The 11,918-nt window shown below is 32.5% G+C and overlaps 1 protein-coding gene across 2 annotated transcripts in view; it reads right to left on the reverse strand.

The window, feature by feature from the left end:
- LOC114330950 (retinoid-inducible serine carboxypeptidase) overlaps positions 1-6,765 on the reverse strand; it is a 56,495-nt gene extending 49,730 nt beyond the window's left edge. The window contains exon 1 of one of the 2 annotated variants that reach the window (XM_028280401.2): positions 6,479-6,765. In XM_028280401.2, coding sequence (XP_028136202.2) covers positions 6,479-6,584 — 106 coding nt within the window. In that variant the 5' untranslated portion in view covers positions 6,585-6,765. The remainder of the gene's footprint in view (positions 1-6,478) is intronic. The other variant, XM_050657158.1, reaches the window with a different exon arrangement.
- Positions 6,766-11,918: the final 5,153 nt, after the last annotated feature.

Consider the following 11,918-nt stretch of genomic DNA (forward strand, 5'->3'; position numbering starts at 1 on the left):
CAGTCTGCTTACTTTTGATTTCATTAAATAGTTCCCTATCCTGAACGCCGCATCTTATTAATACTTGTTCATTTCTAACTCTGCCATTCCATAATATTCTAGACATTCGGCACAGACACTACATTTCAATAACTTCAAGTTTATTAATGAATCTAGGCTTTAACGTCAATACTTCTATTTCATACAAAGGAACAGGCCAAACGTAACATCTTAGCATCTTGCATCTTATGTAAGTTGATCTCTCATTTTTATTAATAAATCTCCTATTTCGTTGAAATATGTATATGTATCTGTACTGTTTCCAGTAGAAATTAAAGATAACTCTTTTATTCTTGGCATCGAATCCCGGCTATTGTACATATTTTTTCATTACATTCAAAGAATTGAAAAATCTAATTTTAACGCAAGATAAGATACCAAATTTGATAATGCCATAACAGTGTCAATAGTGATATCCAGTTATCTGAGTTAGTTTATCAACGCAGAAGTGGTTAGTTCCTGGCAAAATAAGTAGCAACTGTAGAAATCTGACATTCCTTCTACTAGGTATGATATACGAAAAGGAATCCTATCAAGAATCGAACCATCGAGGAAAACACTCATGAGCATGAAAACATTTTTTAAAAGGTCAGACCATAGTCTAGATCTCAGAATTCGAATGATCAGGATATTACTCTAAGAGCTAAAGCCGAAAAATCACCGTCATAAGTAATTATGAAGTTTGTCATGTGAAATGTGTCTATTGTATATTGATAATTATGACCTCTTTCAGGCTGACACCTCAGTGGATACAGGAAGTAGCAATAAGGGATGAAAGGGGAAAGTTAGTGTAGTCTTTAAAAGTTCTCACCTCCTATTTTGTTAAACCTTCATCGATTTGCATGAAAATTGGTGACTAGTTAGAGCATACCGCAAGAAATAAAAATGATTTGGTCCCAACTTGCACTTTTATCCTGGGGGTGGATACCACCCCTTCTCGGGGGTGAAAATTATTTTGTTAAAAATAACCTTACAAATCGATAGAGGGACAAATTTTACGTAAAATTTGTTATACCATGTTATTAAAATAAATTAATACTTTTTGAGTTATTAAAGATCGAAAATTTGTCTGTTTAAATAGGGAGTAGTCGCGCTCACTTCTGTAACGTGAATAGTCGCGTGTTAGATTCTATCTCAAAATACGAATTTAAATACGGATTTACAACAAATTTTTATTTTATAGTATTTGTATTTACTTGTTATGTTAGAAATATTATTTCTAACAATTGTTAAAGCTATTTGGCTCTCCCCAAAGCCATAAATTCCGAAAAAGAAGAAGAAAAAGAAGAAGAAAAAAAATAATAAAAAATAAAAAATTCCTACGTATTACTACACCCATCCTCGAAGCACTTACGAATTTTTTTCAAAATTGCAAAATTTTTCATCAAAGTTATCGCGAAAAAAGATAAAATGTGAGATTCTATCTAACGGCGCGACTACTCGCGGGTTAAGAGCACATGCGTGAAGTTACGGATGATAAAAAGAGCATATTAATTAATTGTGTGTTACTAAAATATTATTTTTATATTATTTCGATATTATAAATTTAGCAAAAGTGTATTCGAATATGTCAAATGTACAGAAAAAATTCAATTAAATATCGAAATAATACAAAAATAAAATTTAACTAACATACAATTAATTAATATGTTCTTTTTATCATCCGTAACTTTACGAATATGCTCTTAAATAGAAAAATCTTTGATCTTTGATAACACAAAAAGTATTGATTTATTTTAATAACATGATCATCATCATTCTCTTTGCCTTATCCCTATGCGGGGTCGGCTTCCCTAATTGCATTTCTCCACACAATTCTATCTTGGGTCATATCAATGTTAATCCCCTTTGCCAACATGTCCTTCCTTATCGTCTCCCCTAGGTCTTCTTTGGTCTTCTCCTCCTACTCCTTCCAGCAATCTGCACTTCAGCTATTCTTCGTATTGGGTGATTAACGTCTCGACGTTGAACATGACCAAACCATCTTAACCTATGCTCTCTCATTTTTGCATCAATTGGTGCCACACCTACACTTCCCCTAATATACTCATTTCTAATTTTACTTTCTTTGTCACTCCACTCATCCATCTAAGCATTCTCATTTCCGCCACATGGATTCGTTGTTCCTCTTTCTTTTTCACTGCCCAACATTCAGTTCCGTACATCATAGCCCGTCTTATGGCTGTTTTATAGAATTTTCCCTTCAGCTTCATTGGAATTTCTCTGTCACACAACACACCACTCGCTTCTTTCCACTTCATCCATCCAGCATTAATTCTACTGCATGCATCTCCATCTATTTCTCCATTATTCTGTAATATCGATCCTTAGTACTAAAAACTATTGCTTTTCACAATCATTTCACCATCCAAAGATACCATTTTATTTGTAGTAGCTCCATCTTTAAATGAACATTCCAAATACTCTGTTTCTGTCCTACTAAGTTTTAAACCTTTTTCCTCCAGAGCTTGTCTCTACTGTTCCAGTTTTTGTTCTAAGTCTCTTTCACTATTTCCTACTAACGCGACATCATCAGCATACATTAAGCACCATTGAAGGTTACCCTGTAGTTTCGCTGTTATCTGGTCCAAAATTAATGAGAATAAATACGGACTAAGCACAGAGCCTTGGTGCAATCCTACTTTCACATAAAATTTATCAGTCTCTCCCACACCTGTCCTAACACTAGTCGTTACTCCCTCATATATATCCCTCACAATCTTTACATATTCACCAGGGACTCCTTTCTTATTGAGTGATCACCACAGAATCTCTCGAGAAACTCTATCATATGCTTTCTCAAGATCAATGAATACCATATGAGCGTTTGTTTCTTTACTCCTGTATTTTTTCATCAACTGCCTTATAATGAAAATTGCATCTGTTGTTGATCTACCCTGCATAAAGCCAAATTTATTTTCGGATATTTCGGTCTCTTCACGTATCCGTCTATCAATTACTCTTTCCCATATTTTCATGGTGTGGCTAAGCAGTTTTATAGCCCTGTAGTTTGTACATTGTTGTATATCCTTGTTTTTGTAAACAGGTACCAGTATACTGCTTCTCTATTCGTCTGGCATTTGTCCGACTTCCATAATTCTATTAAATAGACCTGCTAGCCACCTTCTTCCTGTCTCTCCCTATGCCCTCCATACTTCCCCAGGAATATCATTTGGTCCTACCGCTTTTCCTTTCTTTATTTTTTGAAGCGCTTGAGCCACTTCCTCTTTGGTTATTTTAGTGACCATTGCTGCTACTGTGTCCGTTGACTCTACAGGCTGTCTGTCAAATTCTTCATTTAATAAGCTGTCAAAGTACTTTCTCCATCTCTTTTTGACATCCCTTTCGTGAACTAGTATTTTATTATTTTCATCTCGGATACATCTAATCTGATTAAAATCTTTTGCTTTCTTTGCTCTCTGTTTGGCTATTTTATATATCTTCTTTTCGCCTTCCCTGGTATCCAGTTGACCGTATAGGCTTGAATACGCTTCTGCTTTGGCTTTTGCTACTGCTACTTTCGCTTCCAGTAGCAAAAGCCAAAGCAGAAGCGTATTCAAACCTATACGATCAACTGGATATCAGAGAGGGCGAAACGAAGATATATATAAATAAGAAACAAAGATATATAAACGAAGATATATTTTAATAACATGATATAACAAAATTTACTTAAAAATTGTCCCTCTATCGATTTGTGCATGGTTTATTCTGTTCATCTACTAATGTTAGTAAAATGAATATTTTATTGCCTAATTAGTCCAGAGAAATAAGATTTTTCTCGTGACACATCCCCTTCAGGCAGAAAGCAAATTTTTTGGGTAGTATGGACATTTATATTAATAACATATTATTATGTTTCCTGCAGCCGATTTTGATGATAAACATAGTTATAAACAAATGAAGATCAAAAACGGTAAATTTTCATTTTTTCGTCTATTACTAAAAAGTAAAGCATTCTAAACTAATTTGAGAATAATAAGCTCATAGATCATATAAAATATTTCAATATGGCGTTCGCTGAATACATCTATCCTTATTTGTTGCTTAGAAAATTGCAAAATAAGTCATAAATTTTGAGATTTTATAAATGTTCAAAACATATGTAAAAGTTAAGTTAAAACCTTCTTATTACACGGAATTCTGAGACATCTTGTGCTTAAATTATATTTTAAATTTCAAAGCAGTTGGTCAAATAGTTTAAAAGATATTTAATTTGTTTATCCCAAGTTCATTTTTTTTTGCAACACTATAAGTCAGAAAATTATGAGGTTACAGTAATACTTCGGACAGTTTATGGAAGAAGAACATTCATACTATGGACTTAATTAAAAACAAATGAAAAAAGTAATTTTATACAGTGTAAAATTATTTTGCAAAAACATGTCGATTTTTTGCTTCCTTAAAAACAATTAGAATAATTTTTTTACCGTTACCCGTAGAAAAATTATTTTTTCATATTTAGAAAGACTGAATTTTTATACACAATTAGAATGAAAAACAATTGTCCTAGGACAATAATAAGGGACGAAATTAGCCCCCTTTTTTTAATCTACTTGTTCTTTCAGAATAATATTGCAATATTCAGAATTATTTTTGTCATTTTTTTAATCAAATAAAGCCCGGTTTTTCAGTGAGCGGTTAAAATTTTGGTTAGCTAACCTAGTTTAAATTTAACCAATATTTTAACCCTTATATCGTTTTTCAGTGCTTTAAACCAAGATGTGCAATTCTATAGATTTTTGACAGAAAAATAAACAAAATAGAATTTCATAACCTATTTTATAAATAACAAATAACATAACATTACAAAAATGATTAATGCATTCAAGTTCCGATTCTTCATCTGATGATGAAGATATAATCAAGAATATAATAATACATAATACAATATTTCCCGCGATAACACAAAATGTCATAATTTAACTAACCTCTTCTGTCAGCAAATATAGATAAACGTCTGTCGGAAAATTCGGAGTTAAACCACCTATGATAGCGAGTATCGGTTAAAATATTGGTCAACTTAAACGGGTTTAAGCGATAACCTAGTATTGAAAAACTGATTAATCATAAAAATTTCGGTGACCGAAAAATCTGGGTTAACCCAGCACGTGACCCAGCACTGAAAAACCGGCCCTTAATAGTGTAAATCTTCTTCTTTCATAAACTATCCAAAGTATTACAGTAACTTCATCATTTTCTGACTTATAGTGTTGCAAAAAGAAACTTAACTTGGCAAACACAAATTAAATAACTTTTAAACTCTTTGACCAATTGCTTTGAAATTTAGGGTATAATTTAAGCACCAGAATTATCAGCATTCCGTGTAATAAGAAGGTTCTAAGTTAATTTTTACATAAGTTATGATTATTTATAAAAACTCAAAATTTATGAATTATTTTGCAATTTTCTAAGCAACCAATAAGGATAGACATATTCAGTGAACGCCATATGGAAGTTTTTCATACGATTTATGAGTTTCCTACTCTCAAATTTTTTTAAAATGCTTAACTTTTTTGTAATAGACGAAAAAATCGATTTTTTTTTATTTTTGTTTGTTTATAACTATGTATATCATCAAAATAGGCTGCAGGAAACATATAGGTTATTATTATAGATACCCATACTACTCAAAAAATTTGGTTTCGGCCTGAAGGGGGTTGTTTCACCAACAGGATATTTTTTTTCCTTAGTTCTCTGAACTAAGTCGGAGTAGGAAAACTTCAACCCGTTGAGCGCTATTTGGATTTAGTGGGCGCCATAGACTTACTGGAATACTAATTTTTTATAGGCCTGGATCCCGCTTACCAAATAAAGATTATTAATAGAAAGCTGACAATTTGTTATTAACTTAACAGTGTCTAGTCAGACAAACTTTGATGTATGGGAACACTGGACCAGGGGAAGTTTTAATTGTGGAACGTGATTTTAATTGTGGATTTTGTCATCCTGACAAGTTTATGATTGTGAAAGCTAGTAGGTTGTTGTTAAGTTTATTCAATAGCAAACTCTATATTATACAGTTACATTATATTATAATATATAAATTATATTATAATATATAAAAAAAATTTGGCGACAAATATGTTGGGCATTCTCCGGCACGTAGAACATGTCAAATGACAGGAATTCTGCTGGCGGTAAATAGCAGTCTGATATTTGCATGAGAGTTTAATGAAAGGGTAGCAAATCAATTGGAAATTCTATTTACAACAAATACATGGGACTGACGTTCGAAACCTGTAACCTGTTCCACAATTAAAACTTCCCCTACTCCAGTGTTTCCGTACCGTAAAATGGGGTTACTTTGACCGCTGGGGTGAATTTGACTGAAAACATAAACTAGAGACTTCAGGTCTCTAATGAAACCTAAAATTAAAGTAGATAAAAATAGATAAACATGAGCAAAAATTAAATTACTAAATAAAAACTAACATACCCAAAACTACTTGTAATATTATACACAATACCACTAGTACTCGCATTTTGTAGTCGAAGCAGTAGACTGAGTAACTGAGTAGTATTCTTATAATACGAGTATACATATCCAAACCAAATAAGATATTTTTATATATTTTAAGTGCCGTTACATTTACAATTCTATTATCTGTACGTTAAGAAATCAATTTCTTTTTAAGTGATTAATCAGTTCAATATTAGATATAATTTCGATTAAAAAATAATTCTTTTGTTGTCATTCTACTTCAAGTTTTAAAAAGTTTGATCAGTTTTTATCATACTGATAAAATTTTTATAAACAGTTTACTAATATCTTTTTAGATATTTTTTAGTTTGATAATTCATATTTTATGTTTACGGTCTCTTTGACCAGAAAATTTTCCTCTTAAATGAAAAATTTTCCTTTTTTGCCCAGGTGTCATTAGGTTCAACGAGTTGTATTATAGAATCAGATATTTTCAGTTTATCAGCGTGTCGCTTAACTTGCAGGTATCTGTCTTATATTTAATTTAATTTTGGTTTTTGTTGATGTGGTACATTTCGAAAAATATTCTTTTTTATAGTTGTTGTTTGCTCTATCCAAAATCCTGACATCTGATAAATTAAGTGTGTAGCCTGTTCTGTTGGAATGCAACACAGAATACTTTTTCTCTCTTTTGCCATCACTTTTTAGCTGCGTTATTCTTTATTTTAACCACTGCTATGTTTGTCCATCGCATTCAAGACAAGAAAGTTGGTAAATCAGCTGAATCTGATTTAGAAGTGGTGTCTGGTTTGTAAGCTTCGAGAATAAGCTCCAATTGAATATATTGTTGCATTAAGCTCTTTTGATTGTGGAAATGTTACTCAGCATCTTACTTATATTGCTACTTAAATAAACCATTTACGTAACGTAACCATATGTTAGTTTCTTGAGAATTTTATTAGGATAACTGTTATTTAAAATTACTTTCTATACATATTGTATTTAAAATTCTTTTTTATGAATTTTTTTAAATATTACTTTTAATGTGCAAAATGATGTTCTTCGTTGCTACAACAGTGTTACCTTTCTTTGATTTTTGAGTGCTGGAAGAAATAATTAATAAATCGTCCAAGTCGGTTGGTTTCTGATACCAATACTAAATAATCTTATTACCTTAATGTCTAAACAGGAACATTTTTTTCTTGCTCAACTTCAAAGGTTCATTTTAGTGAAGGTGAAATCCGTTGAAGATATCCAGTGTAGTTTGAATTTTTTTCGCTCTTCACCTTTTGCGGGGGCGCGTTCGTCACTTCTTGCCGGGGCCCGATCATCTTTCTCGGCGGCGCTGGGCTCAGGACACAACCCTGTCTTAATCCAATGTTGCTGTCAAACATTTTTGATTTTTCATTTCTTGTCCTTACATAGCTTTTTGTTTTTTCGTATAGACTCTGGATGTATCTTATTAGATCTTGTTCAATTTTTCTCTTCTCTAGTGTTTTCCAAATATCTTCTCAATTATGTCGAAAGCTTTTTCCATATCTATAAAACATGCATGTATTTCTTTTTGTGTTTCAAGAGCTTTTTCTGCTATTTGTCTCATTATGAAAATCTGATCGTTCGTCCCTCTTTCTTTTCTGAAACCACTCTGGCTCTCCTCAAAGGTGTTTTCTAGTTTTTCTAGTAGCCTGTTTTCTAGTATACTAGCATAAAGTTTTCCTACTGTGCTTCCAAGTGTTATTTCTCTATAGTTTGAGCATTCTTTGCTATCTCCTTTTTATACAATGGTGTTATAATGCCTATCTGCCAGTCTAGTGGTACTTTCTTTTCTCTGTTAGCTTGGTTAATGATGTTAAGTAATTCTAGTTGTCTTTCTTCATTCATGTATAGTCTGTTCGCTAAACTCAGACGCAACTTTCTAGATATTTTAGTCGGTAATTTTCCCAATTTTAGTAAAATTGGCAAAAAATAATTACTAAATAGTTAATAATCACTAAATAGTTAGTAATTTTTCCAATTTTTGCAAAATTGGCAAAAAACAAAAAAATTATCGACTAAAATATCTAGCCAGTTGCGTCTGAGTTTAGCGAACCGACTATATTTGACAATTTCTGCAGTTATATCGTTATGTCCTGGTGCTTTTCCCATCTTGATTTTGTTGATTGCATTTGTTAATTCTTTTTGTGTTATATTTCCTATCTGTTCTTGTTGCTCTTGTGGGGTGTGTTGATTTTTGTTTTGTTCTATCTTATTCCCTTCTACTTGTTCCACTTCCAATAGTTCTTCAAAGTGTTCTCTCCACCTCTCCATAATCTCATTCTCTTCTGTAAGTATGTTTCCATTCTTATCCTTCACGTTTTTCAATGTACAGTAGAACCTCGGGCCCGAAAAAAAAATTTGTTATATCGGGAATTTTTCAATATCGGGGTTTGTTATATGGAGGTTAAATGCGGCCAATATTCGTTAAAAAGGGGTTCTTAAAGCCGAATTCAAACCTCTATATAACGAATTTCTCATCGCTTAACCCTGTCAAAAAGCCCTGTCGCATCAGCATTGTAAATATCATCTGCATTGTATCCACGAGTCAAGTCTGGCAATTTAGCTTTCCGATTGCAAGTTACATAATCAACGGCAGCACTTTCAATACAAATTTTTTAAAACGAATTTCGTGCCTCTTTTTGAACCGATCCAACCAGCCATTACTGTCTCGAAAGTCTGGAATTTCGTTTTTTCCGATTATAGCCTTATTTATCCATAATTCGAAAAAATGTCTCAAATAAAAGTTACCTAATTTTACGTAAGAAATCCGAATCTGCAATAAAAAATGTTGGCTCCTATTTAAAATTTTAAAGTAACCCCCCACCCCACCTCCGTGGGGAGTCGTGTTTGATGCCATTCGATAAATTTTTAAAATGTATTGAATAAGTGTATTTTTCAGTTTTTCGATCTGATGTTCATTTCACGAAATATCGCGGGATTCGTATTTAAAATTTTAAATTTACCCCTTCCCCTCTCCGTGAGGAATCGTCTTTATTATCATTCGATAGATTTTTGACAAATATTGGGCACGTATTTTTTAGTTTTTAGATCTATCGTTCATTTCGCGAAATATTCGCTTTTTTCTTGTGAAACTTTGTGGCTCACCTATTTCCTTACCCAAATCGTGGCCCTAATCGTCAGATTTTTGAAATGTTCACTGTTTTGCATGTACTTAACTTACCTTATCTTAATCTGGCAATTTCGAGTTTTTCTAAGGATAGATTTTTTTTCGCCCCCCCCTTAACAAACGCCCCTGTGTTTAGAGCCAATATATGGTAGAGGTACGTCTACGGGGTACCAGGTTTCTCCCCATATGATAATCTGACGCGCTCGAGTTACTGAAAAAATCCCCGCTTGAGCTCCCCTACCATTATTTCGAAAATAAAATAATTTGGTCGAGTTTATTTAATTTTATTTGATATGCTACAAGTTTTTAAAATAATATTAATCATAATATATAAAACTTAACAAATTGGTTCTTTCGAAGATTTATTTTTGAAGGCATTATACTTCGAAATTGTTGGTTACATTGTTCAAAATAAAATACGTAGCAGTTGGATTGTCAATGGTTAACAAAAACAAAAAAAATATTTTGAAGTTATATGTACTTCTTTAGGTAGACAAGGCGAAAACGGCGGGTTCTTTGGAGAAAGTATTCATATGAAATTTTTTTGCATAATCACATTCGTGAAATATTCCAGAATAAGATTCAAGAAGTCGCCCACGCGAAAAGTGGTCCAAATTCTTTTTAACAATTATTTTTTAATCAAATTGCAAAAATCAATATTTTCGGCTTGGACAAATTTTTTTAAGGTAAAAATATACACCACAGCTTTGACCAACTAATATTATTTCCTATTAATGTTTTTAATTTCAATGTTTTAAATTATTAATCTCTTTGACATTTATGTCAAATTTCCAGTAAAAGCTTACAGATTTGTCACTACTGGCGCTCGCGAATTTTTATTTATCCCCTCTACCTACGAGCTCATAGCGTATATACAATTTTGAAAAGATTCTTACGAAAGCATTTTTGTATCTCAATCTTGCCCTTGCATTTACAACTGTATTCGATTTGCATCGACGTGACGTCACTGGAGATGCGACTCGGCATATCGGTGTGAGGCCGTTCGCACATATAGCTACTAAAAAGAAACTAAATTAGTTGGTAACTAGAATTATCAACTGGTTAAAAACTGTGGCTCGCACACTACGCTACTGAAAATTAATAAAACGAGTCACTTCTTGACTGTATTTTGTACTGAGTAGCTTTGTTAGGCTGTGTTTAAGTTTATACATGTTGTTATGAAGCTATTTTCTTGTGGAATTTTTGTAATTAACTATTTTTTATGGGAAATAAGCCACAATTTTACTAAAAAATGATTTAATCAACGTTTCGACGTCCAAATCGGATGCCGTTGTCAAAATACGAAAAATATTAATGAAATAAACAAAAATGTTGTTGCTTAGTAAAAAATTATTCTAATAATTTATTTAATATGACTCATTTATATCGGCAATTCAGACATATATTATACATTTTAAAGTAGAAAAGTTTAAAATGATATTATTGTTATTATTTATCGTCACCGTTGCATGTAGTTGTATTTTTAAAAGCATATCACATGTTATGATTTTTGTGGCGGATATTCGTGAGGTGGGGTTGATTTCATGTAATCTAATGAACTATCTTTCAGTAAGGTCGTCCCAGGAACGCACTCATAGATATTGGTAAAGTCCAGAGGCGTGCAGTCTATGGAAGCGGGGGAAGCGCCGCTTCCCTATTTATTCGTCAATATAAGAAAATATATTATTAATTAATATTTAATAATAAAATTTTTTCCCTAATCCAAATAATCTACATATTATTACCTAGCCAATAGGCATTGAAAAATACTAAAAATTACTTGCGTACGAACGAACTCAATATGCACACAATTCAACTATTTGGTCCACTCCTGGCAGAAGCGCATCTCAAAATCGCCGCTTGCCATGCAGTTGTCCCTTTTAAAATTGGTCAGGGTTCAATGACCGCAGCCACTAGTCGCGCGAATTTTGGTATGCCATGGAAGCGCTCGTCGTATCGCCTTCCCGAAAGTGAGATGCTCCGACTGTTACTGCTGCTAAGGGGTGCTTAGGTATTACATACATTCGCTTAAAGAATATTTCGATTTAAATTTTTTGCAGAGATATTTCCTTTTACTGATCTTTTATTTGACATTTTACAGAAATCAAATGGTATTGCATTTTTTATAAGACAAATTGATGACTTTATTAATACGATAATTAAAAAAACGAGAGCAGTTTAAAAATATATGGGATAAAACTGAACATATGGGGTTTGAACATGAAAGAAAAATAATGAAGATTGATAATTTCGGAGACAGAGAGACAGAGAAAACAGAGGAAACAAAGAGAT

Source organism: Diabrotica virgifera, chromosome 7 (assembly GCF_917563875.1).
Source record: "Diabrotica virgifera virgifera chromosome 7, PGI_DIABVI_V3a".
In the NCBI taxonomy this organism is placed as follows: domain Eukaryota; kingdom Metazoa; phylum Arthropoda; class Insecta; order Coleoptera; family Chrysomelidae; genus Diabrotica; species Diabrotica virgifera.